This window comes from Miniopterus natalensis, chromosome 11, assembly GCF_054644295.1.
Source record: "Miniopterus natalensis isolate mMinNat1 chromosome 11, mMinNat1.hap1, whole genome shotgun sequence".
NCBI classification, from domain to species: domain Eukaryota; kingdom Metazoa; phylum Chordata; class Mammalia; order Chiroptera; family Miniopteridae; genus Miniopterus; species Miniopterus natalensis.
Window position 1 is genome coordinate 21,047,028 of NC_142091.1, and position 24,126 is coordinate 21,071,153.

The 24,126-nt window shown below is 36.6% G+C and overlaps 1 protein-coding gene across 1 annotated transcript in view; it reads right to left on the reverse strand.

Moving 5' to 3' along the window:
- Window positions 1-24,126, reverse strand: part of CNTN5 (contactin 5) — a 964,763-nt gene that overhangs the window by 226,578 nt on the left and 714,059 nt on the right. Inside the window, exon 10 of the mRNA XM_087821593.1 lies at window positions 2,654-2,835. Within this exon, the coding sequence (XP_087677719.1) occupies window positions 2,654-2,835 (182 nt within the window). The remainder of the gene's footprint in view (window positions 1-2,653; window positions 2,836-24,126) is intronic.

Below are 24,126 nucleotides of genomic sequence, written 5' to 3' on the forward strand. Positions count from 1 at the left end.
AACAACTGAAAACGTAAAACACGCCCATAATCACACTTTCAAAAAGAAAGTGAACCACAGGAAAGACTGTTTTCAGTATCGCGTGGATATTGACCGTTTAGATAGAAAGTGCCAGCCTCCATTTCTTACAACACGCCAAGTTCAGGTTACAGAGCTTTCAACAGAAATGCATTTTGAGAGGAGATTATAAAGATGAACCATGAATTCAGTGGAAGCTTTGTGCATCGTGCTATCTATCAACTGCCGTCAGGTGGAAATGTTAGCCAATATTTTTTTTTACATTTTAGAGAGTTTAATGGGTGAAAAGAAAAAGCCCTCATGTCAAACACAACAATTTAAAAAGTTGGGTGAACACGTAATAACCAAGGTACTTCTGGACGTGAAATAGGTCACTGTTGATGAATGTCCCTGTGCAGTAGGCACCCAGGGCAAACAGACCAGGGCAGGACGGGAAACCACCCCACACACGGGCTACATCCAAAGACCTCATTCTTCTAAGACACCTTCCCCAGCGTCAGAAATACATGCCAAAGTAGCTAGTTAGCCCAGTTTCTCTTTCTAGTCAACCATCTGAATTATTTTATATTCAAAGGGAGGCTTGCTCTGGCAGGTTTGTCTTGCACCCAGCTGGCCTGCAGAGCACATCTAACTGTGCGTGACAAGGAGAGCCCAGACTTGTTTCTTAGCACACCAGTAACACTGAGTGAAAGCAATTGTTTCTCCTTTTTTTCTAGCAGTATTTGCGGCTGACTATGAATCAAGTAGCTGGAGTGGGGACAGGAGCAAGTAGCGTAGTGCTCTAGAGGAGCTTCTGTCCCAGACTATAAATCTAATTCTTATTTAGGTGTAGGCCATTCTTCATAATGCAGATTTTGGACTTTTCCCAAATAGCCTTAAGAGTAACAGGCACTCACTGCATTTTTTTCTGTGTGTGTGTGTGGTTTTGAGTAGCAAAATACTGTCTGAACACTTGTCTTTAGGTATCAGATTTTTATCTGTAAAGATTTCGTCCAAATATAATATCCCATTTCCTAAAAACAACCAAATCAGTGATAGTACTTCAATCTTACAAACTTCTAAATTACTTCATGTTTCTCACTTCTAAGATGCTTTCCCCTGTTTAGCCTTTAAGGTACAAATCGAAGCTTTCCCTAAATTCCAGTGCTCCATAATCCTCCGCACATGCCTTTATCACAGCAGATAGTGGGCTCTGCTCTAATGCGGGTTTGCATTTCATCTAGTCCAGTGGACCATGAGTTTCTTCAAAGCTCTGTTGCTAGCATATAGAGCAGTAATAGGCACTTAATAAACGTTGATGGGATCAGTGAATGAATAAATAAAATGTGCATAGTCAATTTGGTTGGAGTACTGAATTCCTAAAGGTGTTGGTAGAGATAAAGAAAGAAAACAGATTGAATTCAGATATTAATATTTCAAAATACTCTTTAAGAGTCCCTGTGAAGAATATTAAGCTTTTTAGGCTAACCGATCTTGAGATACAATGACAGTCATAGTTGCTTGGCAGATTCAGCTAAATATGCAATTTGGGCAGTTTCCTATCATAAGCATCTGTATTGGCTTATATCAATGTCCTGGATTATTGTATTGCTCTCTTTTTTAGTGTCCTCACCTGGGACATAAGAATAATATCATTTACCCATTATGTGTCATGTGTATTATAAAAAATATGAAAAACAGATACAATTTGTGATCCTAAGACATAAAGAGGAGATTGTAGATATTTTTTAAATAGCTTTTCCCAATTCTTACATGCAACCTGGTTGGCCCTTTGGCAGTTTTGAACAATATAAACACTTGCAGGCTATAAAGGCTAGTTATGATACAAATGTATGAATTTAAGTCGGGTAGGCAAAGTTTTTTTATAAAGGACCAGATAGCAGATATTTTAGACTTTGTGTTATCTGGTCTGTGTCCCATTCTCAAATCTATTATAATAATGCAAACCTGACATATATAATATGTAAACAAATGAGTGTGGCTGTGTTCCAGTTAAATTTTATTTATAAAAAAAAAAAAAGACAGCTGAGCAAGATTTGGTTTATGGGCAATGGACTGTGACTCCTGATTCAGGCCAAGGGCAAAAATAAGTTAATAAAGATTCTTAATTTATCCAGAGGATGGTTTTGGTGCCAGGAAAACATCTCACTTTTAAAAATATCAAGTGTCTACGCTGTAAAAGAACCTGATAATTCTCCATTTTTAATTTAAAGTATTTCTCTATGTAGGGTAATTTTGTACGATGCCTTATCATACCAAATAAGTATTATTATAAATTATAACTTGGTTTTTATGTGTTTAAAAGTAAATGGACGAACAAAATAGATCCAGAGACATAGAAGCATGGAACAGACTGAGGAATCTCAGAGGGAAGCTTAGAGGGAGGGAGAGATTAACCAAAGAACTTCTATACATATATGCATAACCCATGGACATAGAGAATAGTGCGTTGAAGGCCTTGGGGTGGGGGGGCGCAGTGCAGGAAGGAGGGGGTCACTGGGGGAAAAGGGACATCTGTAATACTTTCAATGGTAAAGATAATTAAAAAAATAAAAACACTATTTAGTTCAAAGTAATGTGCATTTTCAGTTTGACTCTTGGGACTCTAGCATCATGCTTTGCTGAGAACACTTACTGTATACTTGTAATTGTCCACGAAAGGAATTTTTTCCACGCGAGTTTTCAGCTCTGCACTCATATATGCCTGCATCATCCAGCTGCACGTTGGGTATTTCCAGCACTGCCTGAGACTTCCGCAGACGTGCCTTACTAGGAATATAACCATTAACCTTCATCCACGTGATTGTTGGAACTGGGCTACAATAAGGAACAAAAATATCATTAATATACTTTCCACTATTAGGAACATAGATTCTGTTATCTGGTAATTTAAGCACTTAATAGGCTGAGTGCTATAAAGTGTCATCACAATTAAGGACTATGTGCTGGTTGATATACTTCACTTTCCATGCGGATTGTCTGATAAGTAGTTAGATTACAAGGAAGATAGTTTCCTTTCATATTTCAGGAAAGCAATTCATAGACAATATTTATACATGTTAATACATTATACTTTATTTTTGGAAACTTTGTAAGATTGTTTAAATGGTAACAGTAATTTGGTAAAATTACAAAGCAATAAATACTTATAGCAAGGAATTGAGCAAGAGTCACGAGCTAAGTGAATTAAGAACTCTTTTGGCCCCCACTTCTGCAAATATCTTCCTTCTGCAACAACAAATACAGTTTGCATGTAATCTCTCACCTTGTCTCAGTGATGCATTTATATACTCATAGGATGAGTTATTCTTGTTTTGTTTAAAAACGTAACTCATATACTTGATATTTATTATTATTAAAAGATAAAACCAAAGATTAACTCATGGCTTATTCTGGTTAACAGCTGCATATTATTTCATTGTATAGATGTATCAGAATTTAACCAACCATCGCCTATAGTTAAACTAGTAGGTAAACATTCAGCAAAGTCCCAGTGCTGTTGTGTTTTTTGCCACTAAGAAACAATATTACTACAAACAACATTGCACATATATCATGTACTATTGCTTTTATTTTCTGCAGCAGACATTCACAAAAGAGGAATTGATGGATCAAAGGGCATGTGCATTTTTCATTTTAATAAGTACTGCGAGATTGTTTTTCAATAATATAGTGGCAGTTTCCACACCTATCAGTAATATATGAGACTGTTTCTCCATATCCTTGCCACTATTTTATGTGATTAATCTGTTTAATTTTTGTCAGTATTGAAAGGTAACAAATGGCATTTGATACTTTAATATTTCTCTGAACTCTAAGAAGGTTGAACATCTTTTTGAAATTTATTGGCCATTTGCATGTGGGTTTCTGAAACGTTTGCTTTTATGTTACTTTTCTAATTTTTCTTTCATTTTTCCATTTCCCTGTTTGCATTGTTTAAATTAATTTCTTAGGATGCTTTGTGTATTATTAGAACCATTAAGACTTTGTTTCTCAGAAAATTTTTGTGACACAAGTTAATAAACATTTTTGGAAGAAACAAACATATCTGTAGTTTTCTTCATGACTTCTGAATTTTTGTTTGTTTATAAAATTATCTGTAAACCCAAGCTTGTGTCTATATTTTCTGCCTTATTCCTAATAATATTATAAAATTACTTTAAAACAGTTAGATCTTTAATCCTTCTGACTATATTCATGTTTTCGGTGTGAGACAGGGAATGCAACTAATTATTTCAGCGTCGTTAAAACTCCCTTTCCCAGAATATTTGGAATGTTGTCTTTGTCATATAATTGGTTCTCACATACTTTGAGTCTGTTTCAGGCTTCTCAGTTCTGTTCTGTTGATTTATTTATTGCTATCTATATTTAATCCCCTTTATGGTCTGGACCTACTCTACTTTTTCAGTTTGATTTCTCATTACTTCCTTCCATATTTTCTGACCCAGAAACACACCTCTGTGTGTTTCCAATCATATCCGTTAAAATCGTGCTGATCCTTTGAGACCTGTCCTAAATGCCTCCTCTTCAGCAGTCTTTCCTTATTTGTGTAGTCTGCTGGGATTTTTTTTCTTTTAAATAACAAAGTGCTTTGTGTATACTGCTTGCATCTCTTTTAACAGTCTACCAAAGATCATAATTACTAAGGATAGGATATTTCCCCACTAATTTTCCTTACAGGAACAGTAGCAACGTTCACTATCACAAATGATAATATGATAAAGACCATGTGTGTTTTTGAACATCTCTGTGATTTATTCTTTAGGAATAACACATAGAAGTGACATTTACTCGTAGTTCAGCTTAATCCTTGAGAGGCTTGTCTGTAACCTTTGTCAGGGTGCATTCAGAAGAGCCTTTATTTTAGGACTAGTTTAACCTTAGTCTTAAGGCCTGGACTTTTCAAGGGTCTCTAGTAAAAGACCCATTTGTTCAATAAGGTTTCATCACTCTTATGGTTTGGAGTTTGAATTTGTTCTGACTCGATGCAATCCCCAGTATTTTTAAGCTCCCTGGTGTTTTTCCTTCCCCAGCAGCACTGCCCACGGCGTGAAGTCTTACACTTCGCACTCACAGCGTACTCTTTGGTCATACACTGAATGAAGTCCCCCTGCGGATTTCAGGACGTCACCCTCTGCGGAGCTCCCCTTTCTCCTACCCTGCCTGTAAGTGTCTGTCACCTCAGCCTGCTAGCTGTTCCTCCTCTGTCTTTTGGGCTCAGGGACTGTCCTGCTCTCCTTGGGCTCCACCTCCCTGGGCCCGTCTGCAGTGGATGCTCCTGGCAGAAACTGTCCCGATGGTCAAATTCACCTTGTTCGCTTTCATCCTCCGAGGGGTTACGTTCTGCACTGTCTGTTATCCGATAAATAAAATGATTGTTCCGTACATTTTGTTCAAGTTTTTATTTATTTAGGGTTGATGACTAGTATGATTCCAATTATCCTACCAGGCTTGGTCGTAGAAGTTAAAAGTTGTTTTAATAGAGAAAAAAATAAGTCTGGTCACAATAAAATCCCATTAATGAAAGAATGGATATAAATATGTTTTATGTATTTACGAATTAGATTCGTATCGATTAGGTAAAACAAATAAACTCATCTACCTTCCACACCATGGAAAAATCTTAGAAACAAAGGTTGAGGGAGCAAAAGTAAGTCACAAATGACTAAATATGTTATAATATGATGTTAGCAACGTTCAAAGCCAAGCAAAAATAATATAATTTTAGAGATATATCTCTATGTCATAAGATAATTTTGTTAAGATGAACCACATAGTTCAGGCTGTTTGTTCCTCCTGGGGGAAAATAGGCAGGCGGCATTGGTGAAGGCCACAAAACTGATTGCAAATTAATGTCACTCTTGCTACTGTTTTGGTTCTTAAATTGGTTGCTGGGTTCTTTTGTATTAATTGCATATTACGTTAAAAATGAAACAGACCAAAAATGCTTGATGTTTTTATTCCTCAATCATGTATTATCAGAGATAATTATCATCTTTTCCCAAATGTAAATTTGGATGGATAAATAAGCCTTATTTTAAGATCTACTTTTATTTTATATTTATTTTATCATCATCGGGTTTTATATTCATTATTTGCTTATGGAATGGCATCTCTAGTGGAGCTCTGCTTTTTAAATAAATATGTATATCTAAAGGAATTTATGTAAAATCATTCATATTTTCTCACTGACCTACATAGTAACAGTGGTTTTCAGTTCTATCTTAGAGGGCAAATGATTGACACTTTACATTAAGTTTCTTAATCCTATGTTCCCCTCCAGTTATTTAATCTACACATAAAGAGTTTAATGCAGTGGAGAAGTCCCATTTGAAAGACATTCTAAGACTTTCGTATGAGAATAATCACTTCTTGGTATTTCTTTCTTACATCTAGATTTTTATACTTTCCCCTTAGTAAAATACAAAATTACTGAACTAAACACCTATTTTGCATGGCTTTTTTTCCTTCTGTCTCTAATCATTCCATCGTTTCCACCTTAGTTTGTGTTTTGGGATGTACTAAGTTGAATTACAGCAGACTCTGAATTATTTACTTAAGAACACATTACCTCAAATAGTCAAGGCCAAAGTTAAAATTGCTATTTTTTGCTTTCCAAAATGTTTAATATCTTAATTTTCAGTGATATAGCCATCGATTTCCTGACTCCTGCTCAAACCATTTTAAACTACTTTATTTCACTGTAATAAAATCTTAATTGCTACGTATCCCCTCATACAATCTGCCAGGGAAAGAAACCCAGTACAAATAGGAAATACACTGTAATAGGGAAGGCAAGGCTGAGGGACGGGATGAGTAGACCCAGGATAACCATGCAGGGAGCAGGAGAAAACACTTCTGGGAGCAGGGACACAGAATTCCATGTTGATGGCCTAAGAAGAAAGGAGACCCAACAAGGGAAATAATCACGAGAACTTTAGTAGGAAGAGCGATTATAGTCAAGTAACAGGGTGAACAGTGTCAGATCACATTCAATCCCTTTACAAACTTTTCTGAGTCATCGCTGAGTGTTAGAACCATACTGGAAGTGAAGATCAATACAATTAATGTTATAATGCCTTAATGAACTTATGACAATTAGAAAGAAAGAAAATGGTCCAAATGGTTCACCTACAGAAAGGAGTCACTGTTAATAGAACATAGTCAAGAAACCTGTTTCTATGGGCCTGGGAGGTGGGGAATGCCGCCCGGAAGAGGGGAGGGGAATTTATCCTGGCGGTAAAAGTATGTCACCGGCAGTCAAGTCCACTTGCAGGGACACAGGATATACGAGAGAGCACAATAGATTCGTGGCACTTCGCACAGCTGGGTGCTACGTGCATGACGTGTGCAGGGAACTGCTGGCAAGCTTATGGAAGGTGCCTATTTTCTCTTCAAACACAGAGAGATATCTTCAAAATGTAAAAGTTTTAACACGGTTTACTTCCTTTGATTCTTTCTTCTATCCTCAAGATTAGTATCTTAAAATGTTTGCCTCTCATAAGCTGGTAGGAGCTCTGGAGTGTGGGATTTTTGAAAAGCGTTGGTGGCGGGCTGAAAGCATATTTGAGACTTTTCCACCCGCAGTGATGCACGCAGCTCAGCGTTAAGTGAAACAGGGATCCCGAGCCTGCCGCACTGCTAACTTTTTACAGGCATTGTTGGTATCCCCTGTTCATTGATGTTCATGACAACTTAAGGCAAATAATAATTTCTGCTGTTTTCAAATGATGTGCTTGTAATCAAGGATGATTCTTTTTTTTTTTTTTTTTTGCAAGTGGGACTTTAAAAAAAATTGAGATTATAATAAGATTTTAAATTGCTTAATTTGTTTAAAGTCATTTTTTTTCAGTAACAACCTAAAATTGGGATTGTTGCTTAAAGAAAGGCCTGATTTTAAGAGTAGAAATGTCAGCTTTGACAGTAAGGCAGAGTAGTTATATTTTTCTTTATCTGTTGAAATTATATTTGTGCAACTACACATTTGATTTTCATGTAGAATAAGCAATGCAACTTGCAGGAGATAAAGAAGCTTTTTTTGTAGCTAATGTTACACTGAGAATGGTACTATTCATTTAGCTCAAAAATATCTGTTAATGACAGTAAAAGCCTTTATGAAGCCGCATTGAAATTCTGACACGAGCTTTTTGTTACGTGCTGTTGGAGTGACAGGATAAAAAGTGCCTCCAAATGCAGTTCTAGAAAGTAAGATAAGTGTTGGATGAACTCTGGCGATTGTTGAAGTCATTAAAGGTATTTTTTAAAGACCATTTTTATACACATAATAAGGTAATGTGTAGGATCTGTCAAGGCAGAAGGAATGCTTAGCTGTAAAGATTTAATGATTTCAGAGGAAAGTTCTCCCAAATTGCAAATCACCATTCATACACAAATTGTAGGTCTGTCTAATGGAGCTTCCTATTTTCCTTGCATAAGTCACAAGTGAGATATGAATTTTACATCTATGTGAAAATATATACAGTTATGGCTCCTCTGTGACTTGCACAAAAAAGGAAACATTGTGTATGTTGGAGAGAAACTGAAAGAACCAAGTTTTATAACTTTTCTCTAAGAAAGCACATAAAAAGCCATCATAAAAAATAGCTATTGAAACAAAGGTATTTTTTCATTTAGGATCCTGCATTGCAAAACAAACAAACAAATAAATCAATAAAACTCAACCACTAATATGGGTGATCACTGCTACATAATATATACAAATTTTAAGGCAAAAGCTTTATTTATAAAAGTTTGGAAATGTTCAGGGGCAGTGAGCATGATGCCTGGATCTTTCATAAGAGGATCCTACTCTTGAGGCAAGAGACCACTGTTTCAGCCACCAAATAAGTGACCATTTAGGGAGAAAAAAATGAACTGCATCTAACGTAAGTATAAATTTTAGATCTCTCTGCTTCCTGATTCTTAACTAATGTATTAACTCATAGTCTTCCCATGGTATTATTTCAACCTAGGGCCTAAGAGTCACAGCTCAGAATATGTCATTCCATCACTTTTAATTATCTTAGGCAAGAATCACATTTAGGTAAATAATCTTGGTAATTTCTGTGAGATTGTAGTCTGGTATGTTTTTTATGTTTTTAGCACTGCTTTAATAAAATTTACCAATTTTCCTTACATTTAGATAAAAGCAATGTAACCATCAAAGCAGTCCATTCTGAGGCCAGCCCACGTTTCCAGTGCAGGGAATCGGATGCCTTCCTTTCCCAGTGCCTATTAAAGCCCATCTCAGAGGAAAGCCCTGAATCCAGCCAACCAAAGAGGCTCAGGAGAATCACATGCCAAGGGTACAACAAGGCTAATTTTGCAGATAGCTGAAGGAAATTTCTGGAATGATGCTGTATTTGATTTTTCATTCATTAAACAATTATCCATGATACCTATTACGATAGACCTATTATGTGCTAGACTTTGTCATAGATTGTGGGGTTATCATGGTGACTGTGCTAGATATGGAACTTTCATATAATTAGCTATGGAATATGTAATAAAGAACAGTAGGCATGATTTAGAGGAAATACAAAGATAGGGCTACCCACTCTCGTATGGTGGGGGCAGAGAATGTTTCCTTAAGCAAGTAACATTAAGTTTAGACTTGAAGAATTAGTAGGAGTTATCCAGGCAAAGACAAAAAATCTTCAGAGAGGAGCTAATAGCATGAGCTTCCATGTGGAGGTAGAAGAGAAAATGATATATTAAGGAAATGAAAGGCAGTTAGTATGGTTGGTGCTTGGTGGCAGTGGTTAGTGACAAAGCTGAGGAAGCAGGCAGGGGTGAGTATGAGGTGCCATAAAATACTTTAAAGTGTGGACTTTTCCTAATGGTTACTGAAAATCAGTGCAGTATTTTAAGCAGGAGTGTGATGCTCATATTTGAGTTCAGGACTGGCTCCCTCCACAGACATTTTTTTTTTTTTAAAGAGAGACATAGTGACCATTTTAGGCTCACAGGCCAGGGGACCGTTATTGTAAGTACACAGCTCTGCCGTTGTAGTGGGAACGCAGACATGGGCAATACCGAAATGAATGGGAATGGCTGTGCTCCAAGAAAGGTGACCAGCCTGTGGCCCATAGTCTGCCAACTCTTGGTTTAGGATATTCTGTATGCAGCAAGTAGGATGCACTGAAAATAAGCAAAATTAGACGTAGGGAAAAATTAAGAGACTGACAAAGAAATCCATATGAACGATGACTGCTCTAGACAAAGGTAAGGGGGTGGGACTAAGAAGTGAATGTTTAACATATATTTAAGAGGTAGACCTAACAGAACTTGATGCTAGGTGGAGTATGAGTGAGAAAAAAGGAGATGACTATGTTAGTTTCTGGTTTGTGGCTAGTATAACTGGGTGAAAACAGAATATTAATTGTACTCTTACTATGTGCCAGACACTGTTCTAAGCATTTTGCATTTATTATTTCACTGAACCTCCCTCCCTCCCTCCCTCCCTCCCTCCCTCCCTCCCTCCCTCCCTCCCTCCCTCCCTCCCTCCCTCCCTCCCTTCCTTCCTCGTGGTAAGAAAACTTACCATGAGATATCTTAACAAATTTTTAAGTGTCCAATACAGTATTGTTAACTATTAGCACAATGTTGTACAGAAGAACTTAATCATCTTGCATAATTGAAACTTTATGCATATTGAGTAACAGCTGCTATTTTTCTTTCCCCCAACCCCTGGCGACTACCATTCTACTCTTTACCTCATTGTGTTTGACTGTTTTCTATAACTCATGTAAGTGGTACCATGCAAAATATGTCCTTTTAGACTGGCTTTTTCACTTTGCATTGTGTTCTCAAGGTTCATCCATATGCCAGGATTTCATTCTTTTTTTAAGGCTGAATAATATTCCACTGTATACGCGTACCACATGTTCCTGATTCATTCATTGATCAATGAACAATTAAATTGTTTCCAGATCTTGGCTATTGTAAATAATGCTGTAATGAATATGGACTGCAAAAGTCACTTTGAGATCCTGACTTTTGTTTGTTTTGGATAAGTACCCAGAAGTGAGATTGCTGGATCATATCATTTTTAATTTTTTAAGTAACCTCTGATAGGTAATTTCCCGTAGCGGCTGCACCATATTACAATCTCACCAACAATGTACAAGGGTTCCAGTTTCTGCATATCCTCACCAACACTTGTTATCTTTTGTGTGTTTTTTTTATATTAGCCATTCTAACAGGTGTAGGGTGATACTGTGTACTTTTGATTTGTATTTCCCTAATGATTAGTAACGTTGAACATCTTTTCATATACTATAGGCCATTTGCATGTCTTCTTTAAAGAAATGTCTATTCAAGTCCTTTGACCATTTTAAAATCAGATTATTATTTATTTGTTTTTGTTTCTGCTCTTGCAAAATATAATGTGCCTTCCATATTATCATGTTAACCCCTTATCGGGTACGTGGTTTGCAAATATCTTCTCCCATTCTATAGATTGCATTTTCACTGTTAGTTGTTTCCTTTCCTGTGCAGAAGCTTTTTAGATGGATGTAGTCCCACTTGTCAATTTTTTATTTCGTTGTCTGTGCTTTTGCTGTCAGGTCCAACAAACCACTGCCAGATGATGTCATGAATATTTTCTCCTGTTTTATCCTAGAAGTTTTATAGTTTCAGGTCACATATGTAAGCCTTTGATCCATTTTGAGTTGTTTCTGGTGTGTGGTGTAAGGGTTCAATCTTATTCTTTTGTATGTTGATATCCAGTTTTCCCATTTGCTGGAGAGACTATCCTTTCCCAACTGTGTAGTCTTAACACCTTTGTCTAAATCAGTTGGTTACACATATGTGAGTTTATTTCTGGGCTCTCTACTCTGTTGCTTTGGCTTATATGTCTGTCTTTACATTAGAACCATGCTATTTTAAATACTTTAACTTTGTTATGTAATTCGAAATTACATGTGGTGCCTTCAGATTTGTTCTTCTTTCTTAGGACTATTTTGGTTATTTGGGTGTTTTCATGGACCCATATACATTTTTCTTTTTTTCTTTTAAATATATCTTTATTGATTTCAGAGAGAGGAAAGGAGAGGGAGAGAGATAGAAACATCAATGATGAGAAAGTCATTGATCGAGCCCGCAATCTGGGCATGTGCCCTGACTGGGAATAAAACCCCGATCGCCTGGATCCTAGGCCGATGCTCAACCGCTGAGCCACGCCTGGCCAGGCCCATATAAATTTATAATTATTTCTTCCCTTAAAAAAAATCCATTGGATTGTATTGAATCTGTAGATTGCTTGAGAAGTACAGACATTTTAACAATATTAAGTTTTCTAATCTGTAACACAGGATGTCTTTCTGCTTATTTGTGCCTTCTTTAATTTCCTTCATAAATATTTTGTAGTTTTCAGTGTACAAGTCTTTCATTTCCTTAATTATGTTTATATCCAAGTATTTTATCTTTTTTGGCCCTGTTGCAAATGAGATTGTTTTCTTAATTTCTTTTTCATATTTACTGAATCCATTATGAGTCCTAACAGTTGCTTTGTTTGTGTGGAGTTGGCCTCATAAAATGAGTTTGGAAGTGTTCCCTCCTCTTCAATTTTTTAGAAGAATCTGAGAAGGATTTGAATTAATTCTTTAAGTGCTTGGTAAAATTCACTACCAAATCCTGGTCCTGGGCTTTTATTTGTTTGGAGGTTATTGATTACTGAGTCACTCTCCTTATTAGTTCTAGATTCATTCAGATATTCTATTTCTTCTTTATTCAGCCTTGGTAGGTTGTATGTTTCTAAAAATTTATCCGTTTCATCTGCATTATACAATTTTTTTAATGTATACTTGTTCATAGTAGTCTCTAAAGATCCTTTTTTTCTGTAGCATCAGTTGTAATGTTTCCTTTTTTTTATGATTTTATTCATTTAATTTTCTCTTTTCTTAGTCTAACTATTGGTTTGTCAATTTTATCTTTTCAAAAAGCCAACTCTTAGTCTTGTTGATTTTTTTTCAGTTGTTTTTCTTTTTAGAGAGAGAGGAAGGGAGAGGGAGAGAGAGGAAAACATCGACGTGAGAGAGAAACATTGATCAGTTGCCTCCCATATGCATCCCGAATGGGTATCTCACCCACAAACACATTTATGTGCCATGGTGGGGAATTAACCCCATGACCTTGGTACGTGCCATGACTGGGAATAGATCCCCATACTTCTCGGTTACAGGACAACACTCCAACCAACTGAGCCACATAGGCCAGGGCCTTTGGGTTTAGCTTGTTCTTTTTCTAGTTTTTGAGGTACAAAATTGGGGTGTTTATATAAAAGCTTTCTTCTTTTTGAAAGTTGGCATTTATCATTATAAACTCCCTTCTTAATACTCCTTTTACTGCATCTCATAAAATTTCATGTTGTATTTTTGTTTTCATTTGTCTCAAGATATTTTCAGATTTCTCTTCTGATTTTTTTCTTTCACCCATTAGTTGTTTTGGACGTGTTGCTTAATTTTCATGTATTTGTGAACTTTTCAATTTTCTTTTTGTTATTGATTTCTAGTTTCATTCCATTGTGGTTGAAAATTACACTTGGTATTATTTCAATCTTCTTAAATTTGTTAAAAATTGTTCTGTGAACTAACATATGATATATCCTGGAGAATATTCCATGTGTACTTGATAAGAATGTATATTCTTCTGCTGTTGGGTGGAATGTCCTATATATACGTCTGTTATGTCCATTTAATCCACAGTGTTGGTCAAGTCTGCTGTTTCCTTGTTGATTTTCTGTCTGAATGTTCTATCCATTGTAAATGTAGGGTAGTTAAGTCTCCTATTATTATTGTATTGTTGTCTGTTTCTCCCTCAGTCTGTCAATGCTCGCTTTATATATTTAGATTCCTTGATATTGGGTGTATTTATATTTATAACTGTTATATCTTCCTGGTAAATTCACCCTTTTATCATTATATAATGTCCTTTGTCTCATGTGAAAGTTTTTGACATACCATCTATTCTGTCTGATATAAGTATGGTCTCTCCCCTCCCCCTCTTTCTTATGGTTACCTTTTACATGAAGTATCTTTTCTCATCTCTTTAGTTTCAACATATATGTGTCCTTATATCAGAAGAATATAGCTAGATCTTATTTTTTTTAATCCATTCAACTACTCTATATGTTTTGATTGGGATGTTTAAATGTAAAATAATTATTGATATAAGGGACTTACTATTTAAATGTAAAATAATTATTGATAGGAAGGGCTTACTATTGCAATTTTGTCAAATTTTTGGGTCCATTTTGTAGTTCTTTTATCTGTTCTTTCTTTTCTATGTCCCCTTGCGATGCATGGATTTTTTTAAATTAATATGCTTTGATTTTATTTGCTTTTTCTTTTGTGTGTTCTATAGGTATTTTCTTTGTGGTTACCATGGGAATTATATAAAACAACTTATAGTTATAACAATTTATTTTAAGCTAATCACAACTTCAATTACTTACAAAATCTTTACACTTAATCCCCCCTCACACACACTTGAGTTATTACTGTCACCTACATCTTTTTTTAAACCTTCGCCCAAGGATATTTTTTCTATTGCCTCCTGCACACTCCCAGGGCAAGTCTGCAACTGAGGCACATGTCCTTGGCCAGAATCAAACCCGGGACAATTCAGACCACGGGGCAGGCTCTAACCACTGAGGCAAACTACCTAGGGCAGTACATCTTTTAATATTGCGTATCTATTAACATATTATTATAGTTGTAATTATTTTAAATATTTTATCTTTTAATCTTTATACTAGAATTAAAAGCAACTTACCTTTATAGTATGATAGTATTCTTATTTGGCTATATATTTTCTGTATTTGGCTAGATATTTACCTTTGCCATTGAGTTTTATACGTTTATATGCTTTCATCTTACTGCTCAGCGTCCTTTCACTGGAACATGCGGACCTCTACTCAGCATTTCTTACAAGGCAGTTCTCATGGTAATGAACTCCTTCGGGTCTGGAAAGTATCTCTCCTTTGTTTTTGAAAGACAGTTTTGGCAGTCTAATATTCGTACTTGGCATTTTTTTTCTTCGAGCATTTTGAATATATCACTCTACTCCCTTCTGGCCTGTAACGTTTCTGCTGAGGAACCTGCTCATGACCTTACGGAGATTCTCTTGTATGTGAGAAGCTACTCTTCTCGTGCTGTTTTCTCTCTTTGTCTTTGACTTCCGATAGTTTGATTATTATGTGTCTTAGTTCGTATTTCTTTGGGTTCATCTAATTTATGGTCCATTGGGCTTCCTTCATCTGGATGTCCAGTTCAGTCCCCAGATTTAGGAAGGTTTGGACCATTAATTTATTAAATAAGCGTCTGTCCCTTTTTCTCTGTCTTCCTTCCGAGGCTCCTACAATGCATATATTGGCTGGCTTGATGGTTTCCCATAAGTCTCTTAAGCTTCCTTCACTATTTTTCATTTAAAAAGAAACTCCTGCTCCTGTGACTATACTTTCCAGTGACTTGTCTCTGAGTTCACAGATACTTTTTTCTGTCCTATGTGTTCTGTATTTAAGTGGTCTAGTGAATTTCTCAGTTCAATTACTGTATTCTTTGACTTCATGATTAATTTCTGTTTGGTACATTTTTGATTTCTTGCGTGAAATTCTCCCTTTTCCAAGTATTGTTCTTCTGACCATATTTAACATATTTATGATTATTATTTTGAATTTTCTGTCAGGTAAGTCATATAACTCATTTTCATTTGAGTTAGTTTTTGGACATTTATCTCGTTTTTTTTTAAACATATTTTCTTGTTTCTTCATTTTCCTTGACTCTTTGTTGTTAGTGTCTACAGAGAAGACACAGCAACCACGTCTCCCAATCTTTACAGACTGGTCTCATACAGGTGAAGACCTTCATGAATTAACCCAGCCAGAGATTTTTGGGGTGTCTCAAACCTGTGTGCTAGTTCACACTTCTGTCTTTTTTCTCAGTTGTTCCTATGCATCTAGAGTACGCTTTGTCCTGGCAGTGCTCTGAGACATCCTTGAAACTAGCTGGGATCTGGGGGTTTCCTCCCCAATATATGGCACTATATCAGTTGTACAGCTTACGGAGAGAGAGTCTTACATATTACTACTGGCCAGTGCCTCAGAAGCCCCAGGAAAATCAGAATGTATGGTCCAGGACTTTGCTTCCTTCCTCAGAAAGAAGCTGAGAGCTGTGCATTTTTTCCACCTACAAGCTTTGCGCTGAGTCAAGGGGTGGAGCTGTGGCATGAGCTAGCTTGGTAGTTCAAACTGCAGTCTTTGTTATCAGAGGTTCCCAGGTGTTTAGCACTGCTAGGTCCCTTTAGCACAATGAGACAGATGACACAGAAGCCACTGCATCAAGTAGCCCCAGAAATATCAGAATATTGGACAGATGTTCTAGTCCTTTCCTTCTCTCCAAAGGAGAAGCTGGGATCTAGGGGTTTTCTCCCCAGTCTATATGTGTCAGGAGTACAGCTTATGGAGAGAGTCTCACATATCCCTACTGGCTTTGATGTGGCTGGTTTTGCTTGTGACCAGGATGCAAGTCTCTCAATTAGTTTCTGATTTCTCGCAAGAGGCATTGTTCTATGTATTGTTGTTGAATCAGTATGCCTGTGGGGGGAGGAAGGTCCAGGTCTTCTATTCTGCCATCTTCCTGTTATCACTGTACTAAATTTATTTTTTATAACAATTCTATGAAGTATAAATTTTCATCTTGCCTGGTTTACACATGAAGTACAAAGAAATTAAGAAAATTTAGAGTGAACTCTGTTAAGATGGGAGAAATGTGATTACAGGTAAATGAGAATGAGGAAAAGCCAGGCAAGAGAGAGACATTTACACTGGTGGGAAGGGTAACAATGACGATAATATTGTAAGAAAGCAGAAGGAAGGTAGATTTTCATTAGTGATAAGGGTGCTTTTTTGTTGTTGTTCTAAGAAGAGGTAAGGAAGCTGAGAGGATTGGAGGTTTGGAGGCAAGAAGTGAAGCCATTTCTTGTACAAACAGTTTCAATTAACTGTATAAAGCAGCATCTGACACTGCTTATGGAAGCAGGATATGGAGATTCGAGGACCATGGTGGGTATTGGAATAAGCCACTATAAAGACATAGCAGGCTAGTGGGCAGCACTGAGGGCCTAAGGAAGGCCCGGGACACTACATTTCCAGTGGAACCATTCTGTAGAGTCCTCTGCTTTCTTCAGTAGTGCTCAGCAGCTTGAGTAGAAGTATACAGACATTGAATGATTCGATTCAGTGAGTATTTGAAGAGTAGGAGCAACAAAAAAACATTGTGGCAAGGGAGTTAAAGCTATGAAAGAGTGACTAAAGCAGTGAGCCCTATACTTTAGTTCATAAAAAGTAAGCAATGAAGACAGAGGTCCTAATAAGTAGGAAGAAATTAAGGATCATAAATAATGTAATTTTGATAATTATTGTAATAGTTGAATATGATGATAAATGTTACTAGTTAAGGTATTTATTATCCTTACTTTGTAATCATTATTTTATTTTTATTTATTTATTTATTTATTATTTATTTATTTATTAATATATCTTTATTGATTTCAGAGAGAGGAAAGGAGAGGGAGAGAGAGAGAGAAACATCAATGATGAGAGAGTCATTGATTGAGCCCACAACCTGGGCACGTGCCCTGACTGGGAATTGAACCCGGATCGCCTGGATCCCAGGTCGATGCTCAACTGCTGAGCCATGCCCAGCCGGGCTGTAATCATGATTTTAGAGTGTGCTCTTCCACTTATAAAACAAATGGAGTTTGCTGTAAAACAGTATAGCATGCTATGCCGGCAGCGGCCTCATACATCCCATGTTTACTGGGTCTCTTGATCACATCATTCCCTCTCGTGCTTGATTCAGTCTCTTGTTTTGTAGAGTCACGTGCTGTACAGGCTTGCAGCCTAAGAGCAATAGGCTAAGCCGCATAGGCCAGGTGTAGAGTAGGCTATGCCCTGGAAGTTGGTGTAAGTGCACTCTAGGATGTTCGCACAGCGACCAAGTTGCCTAATGGCACCTTTCTCAGAACGTATCCCAGTCACTAAGCACTGTATGGCTGTCGTTCACACGCTCACGGCAGACCCTATGAATTCTGCCAGTGAAAAAGAAGAAAAGTAAAATCTCTGCTCTCCTGTGTATCTTTCCATAAATAAGTTAAAAACACATTAACCCTGATGCTAGCAGCCACCAGAGTTTTATGTAAGGCTACTGTCCATGTTCTCTGCAGTGGAAAGTATAATAGGTGAATGGTACTGAGATGGGGATTCTAGGCTTAGCTTTGTGATTTTATGGCAGACTCTTGGCAGTTATTTAATTTCCATTAGGCCTTAATTTGTGAAAAGATTGTGTTTGGGGAGTGTAGTTTTCCTGGCTCTTGATTCATCTATGATTTTTGGACTATAAAACTATGTAGCTATTATTGACTTTTTACTTTGTTCTCAGATTTTTAATTGGTATACATTTAATATTCACAGAAGCTGGAGAAGTATGTTTTATTTTCTGTTTTACAGGTAAGTAAAGTGATAGAGAAATTTAGTAATTAACTAGAAAGAAAAGAAAGATAACTCTGATGTTATTCTTACACATGTTAAATATACACATTCATGTATATTATCTCTTTGGCTCTTTAGGGCATATATCACAAAGAGATGGAGAGAAGTGGACAATGAGGCATACAAAATGTATGGCCTACTTGTAGTATTTGTACACAGTAGAGTATGTACATCTATGGCATAGCTTAATCTCTCAGGTGGTTAAGATGCCATGCTAGGGATATACCATGCTAATGAGAAGGCTTTCACCTACTTTTAGAATAGTAAATTCTCTTCTCTATTATAGCCACATCTTTGTCATTAGGTGGATGGTGCAAAAGCCCATGAAATGTAACTATTTGATTATATTGGTACAAATGAATTCTATTTCTCTGTACCCGCATCTCTACTGTGAGTTCAGAGCATAGCGCCCTATAGTACAGAGCACAGCACAGAACAGCTTGTCAGGGTTTACACTTATTCAATTTGTACTTATGGAGCACAATGTTTTAAATAAATCTGCATTCAAGTAAAGCACAGAATAAGTCTTAATGCTCTATTATTTTATTTTTAATTTTATTTTTTTGTTAATTCTCACCTGAGGATATTTTCTTTATTGATTTCAGAAAGAGTGGAAGGGAAGGAAGGAAGGAGAGAGAGAGAGAGAGAGAGAGAGAAACATCCATGTGAAAGGTTGTTTCCTACATGCATCCTAACGAGGGCCTGGTATCAAACCTACAACCCAGGTGTGTGCCCTTGACCAAAAATCAAGCCCATTGCCCTTCAGTGCACTGGCTGATGCTCTAACCACTGAGACCGCCAGCCAGGGCCGCTCTATTATTTTAACAGAGGACAAAAGCAGACGTTGCACAACTTATTAACAGACCGTATTAGCCACTATTTTGTTGTAAAGATAGAGTGGAAGGGCTGTTAAGATTTATTCCCAATCTTTACACATTAAAAATTTACATTATTAGAACTTTTTTAACTATAAAAAAGCCCACAAAAGCCAAGAGGCACAAATAGCCCATTAATTATTTCATATAAGAGATAGGTTACTCCATAGTCTATCTCAATTATACGGAAAAAACAGGTTCAATTTGCTTTTAAGAGGTTCCAATTTGCTTTTCTTGAGTTGCATTGGTATGTGCATTCCACTTGTATTTCTAACCCACACTATAAATAAAACCAGAATATGGCTTAAGCATTATGTTTGACCATTGTTTTTATTTTTTACATTCAGATCATATGGATCCTATAGCAGTAGTTATTAAACCATTATAACTAATGATGGAGCAGAATTTACCTATTTCATATATATGCATTTTTTCTTACATACTTGACTCCTGGTATTTACATTTTGCAAATTTTGTAACCTCTTGGCATTCTGTAACATTGATATGTCAAATTTGATGGCAAAACAATCATATTAAGTGTTTTAAATATTAACAGCAGCCAGAGTAAAATGTCACTTTGGCTTAATATGTAAAATCAGCTCTAAAAACAGGTTTTTTTTAAGCTCATGGGGGAAAAAAGAAAGGTTTTGACCTGAAAGGATATTTGGGAAAGATAAAATTGACTAAAAATTCCTAGTATTTAATATTCATAGAATTTAAAAAAAATATATATCTTGTTTTCTTGATTTCAGAGAGAGGAAGGGAGAGGGAGAGAGAGAGAAACATCAATGATGAGAGAGTCATTGATCGGCTGCCTCCTGCATGCCCCAAAAGGGGATCAAGCCCGCAACCGGGGCATGTGCCGTGACTGGGAATCCAACCCCGATCGCCTGGATCCTAGGTCAGTGCTCAACCGTTGAGCCATGCACGGCCCAGCCACAGACATTTTTTATGGCTTAGAGTTTCTTTGCATTACTGAGGCACTTGGCAATATGTATTATTAGTAGAAAGCCAGAGAGTGAATTTTCTGTGATCCATTTTCAATTGAAACCCTGAAAAGCTGGATAGTAGCAGAGAGAGTGAAGTTTGTAAAGGCTACTATTCCTGGTGTAGGAAAAACTTGAGACATGAAGTCTGTCTTGGAGGGTATTTCAGAAAAAGCAGAACATTATGACAAAGGCAAGTGTTTCATAAAATAACAGTGTGTCACAAATATTCGGAGAAGGCTGAAAGGGAATGAACATGTAATCAATAGCCCTTTACATATTGAGTCTCAGTTAAATTTAAGAGTGATTTTATAAGAAGGTATTGTTATGTCTACTTTACCAATTTTGAAAATGAGATTCAAAAAGGGTAACTCATCCGATGCATACACCTGGTAAATGAATTAGTTGCTATTTGAAATTAGTATCTCAGACTATTAAGCATTTCTTATACTGTCACTTGGCACTGAAAATGCATTTATTCAGCTACAAAAGAGTTATAAATTCCTGTGACATGAATCGTGCAGATTTTTTTTTTTTTTTTGAGAATTGTAGGTTAAATTAGAAAATTACTTTTGTTTTTTAGTTTCCCTGTTTTAAATTCTTTTTGAGGAATGTTTTGGTCAAAGAACCACCCTATGACCTTTCTATTGCCAGAGTTTGTGCATAATTTCTTCTAATAAAGACAAGAAAAATATGCTATTTCACACATGGAGATTGATTTATTTCTACCTTCTTGTTCAGATAAATATAGTCAGGGTACCTTGACTTTCTACCTTTCATTTACTTCTTACTGAGCAACTAAAAATGACTGAGGAACAAACAGCTGAAAACTAGACAGAGTATATGAAAGAAATGAATCTCAAAGTATTGGGCATCAGGCTGTAAAGGACAATGGTCCCCAAAATAAGCTAAATAAGTACTTTGAGCCTTACAACTGCCTCAGCTTACTCCCTGGACAAACTTTCCAAGCTACGGCTTAGGGAGGGGAGACTCAGGCGAATCCCAGTCTTTCTGGGATGACGAGACGGATCTGGGAGTCTGGGCAACCTCTGGCCACGAGACTTTATAGCACTTGAGAGAGAAGAACTGCACAGAGAGAGAATGTTAGAAATCTACAAAAAAACACCTCCCTTGAGTATTCAGTTTAGCACTCATCGGCATATGCATATGAGAAAACCACTTAAAGATCAGAAAGGACATCCTGAAAGGATTGGAAGAAATAGCGCTCAGAATTCACCCAGGTCAGAAATAGTTCCTACCATAATAGCCAGAGTGGAGAATCTCATCGTTCAGGAGCCATTGGCTAGAATAGTTTTTTAAAAAACTCTTGCCTTGGTGGTGGGAAGAAAATTAGATCTAAAGTACATGCTGCTTAGGTCTTGTCTAAAAAAAACATAAAAGAAAGACCTGAGCACATTGAATTGTTCCCAAGTGACTTAACTACATCTCAGAACAAAGGTCAAAAATATAGAAATACCCAACATCCAATAATGTAAAATTCAAATATCTGGAACCAATACAAAATTGCCAGGTATGCAAAGAATGGGGAAAATGCAACTTATAATGAGGAGAAAAAACATAAATCAACTAAAACTAACACAGAAGGGATACATATAATAGAAATAGCAGAGAAGAACATTAAAACAGTTATTTCAACTATATGAGACCTAAAGGAAATCTTTAACAGGTTATTCAGAGAAAATGAAGGCTTATGTGCATATAAAGACTTGTAAATAAATGTTCATAGAAGTTTTATTTGTAATAGATGAAACTTGGAAGCAAACCCAAATGTCCATCAACAGGTAAATACATAAACATATTACCATATAGACATAGACTGGAATACTACTCAGCACTATAAAGGAATGCATTTCTGACACACTCAATCTACTTGTATGACTCTCAAGATAATTACTGAGTGGAAAAAAAAAACCACAACAGACCAAAAAAAAAGAGTGCATACTGTAAGACTCACATTATACAGAACTCTAGAAAAATGAAAACTAATCCATAGTGACAGAACTGAAATCAGACCCGTGGTTTCCTGGGGTTGGGTGTGCATAATGGAAGAAGGGGAAGATTAAACATGTTCATGCAGAAATGTTTATGGGTACCGCACATATTTAGTATGGGGCTATGCGATGATTTCATGAATGTATACATATGTTAAAATGTATCGCATTGCATACTTTAAACATTTGATTGCATGCCAATTATGCTAAGCACAATAAGCCAGTCAGAGAAAGGCAAGTTTCACATGATCTCACTTATATGTGGAATATAATGAACAAAATAAACTGATGAACAAAATAGATCCAGAGACATGGAAGCATGGAACAGATGGAGGGATCTCAGAGGGAAGGGGAAGACGGGGCAGGAAGAGATTAACCAAAGAACTTCTATGCATATATGCGTAACCCAGGGACACAGACAATAGTGAGGTAGCCCTGAGGGGGGGTGCGGGGTGGAGGGGGGCATTGGGGGGGAATAGAGGACATCTAACACTTTTAACAATAAAGATAAATTTAAAAAATACATGTTTATAAGATAAAAATTTTTAAATTTCATAATTTTTACATAAAAAAAGCAGCCTGAAGGAATACTTCAGCAGCACGGCTATTTTACCTAACTGGGCATCTGACTTAATAGATTTTTTTCTACACATTTAAGTCACTGAAAATATACTAGAATATTTATTCTTTCCATTTTACTCCTTTAATTCCAAAATGAAGTTAAAACAAGAACCTTATGGGATAAGCATCCTCTGGATAGCCTCTTTAGATACCGCTCTTTATGTTTCTTCTATTTTCTGTTACTTGTGTTATAAAGTCAATAAAACCCAGACTCAAGAAACTATGAAGACAGTGGGCAGAGGAATTCTCCTGGATGAGCTTTCTTTATATTTCAATCCCCTTAATAAGATACAAATAGGTAGTCAACAACCATTTTTCTAATAGCTTTGCAATGCTATAGGGGAGATAACTGTTTATTAACTCAGATTTTAAAAATTAAACTGCAAATAAGTGGAGGAAGAGCTTGTCATCATTCAGGTTCTGATCGACTTGATCACTGAGTCAGGGTTTAGTGCCCATGTCACTTTAGCCTTAGTTAGTCTCACTCATCACATCCAAAATACCTCTGATTGTAAGACACACATAATTGTAAGAATCAATAAGAAAGAAAAATTGCTAATTAAATGATGACACACCAACCCTGTAATATACATCTGGAGTTCATATATGTTAATTTTTAATTGTATTTATTTATTTTTAAATTTATCTTTATTGATTTCAGAAACAGGGAGATAGAAACATCAATGATGAGAGAGTCACTGATCGAGCCCACAACCCGGGCATGTGCCCTGACCCAGAATCGAACCCCGATCGCCTGGATCCTAGGTCGATGCTCAGCCGCTGAGCCACGCCCGGTCGGGCAGATGTTAATTTTTTAAATGCGTGCTTTGGACGTATCATACCTATGCTTTTTCTCAATGGGATGTGGCTGAATGTAGCGGAATTACAGGAACGTGGAGACAGGAAGATGTTCTTCCCCTGCGTGTCTGTGGGAAACACTGATGTGTTCTTTCAGAAATGTCGAGAGGCTACATTTCTCTGTAGGGATGCATACAACGAGTGACCTGATTTCATAATGTACCTTCCTTCGAGAAAATGGCCATAAATAAGACATTCTAAAAGTT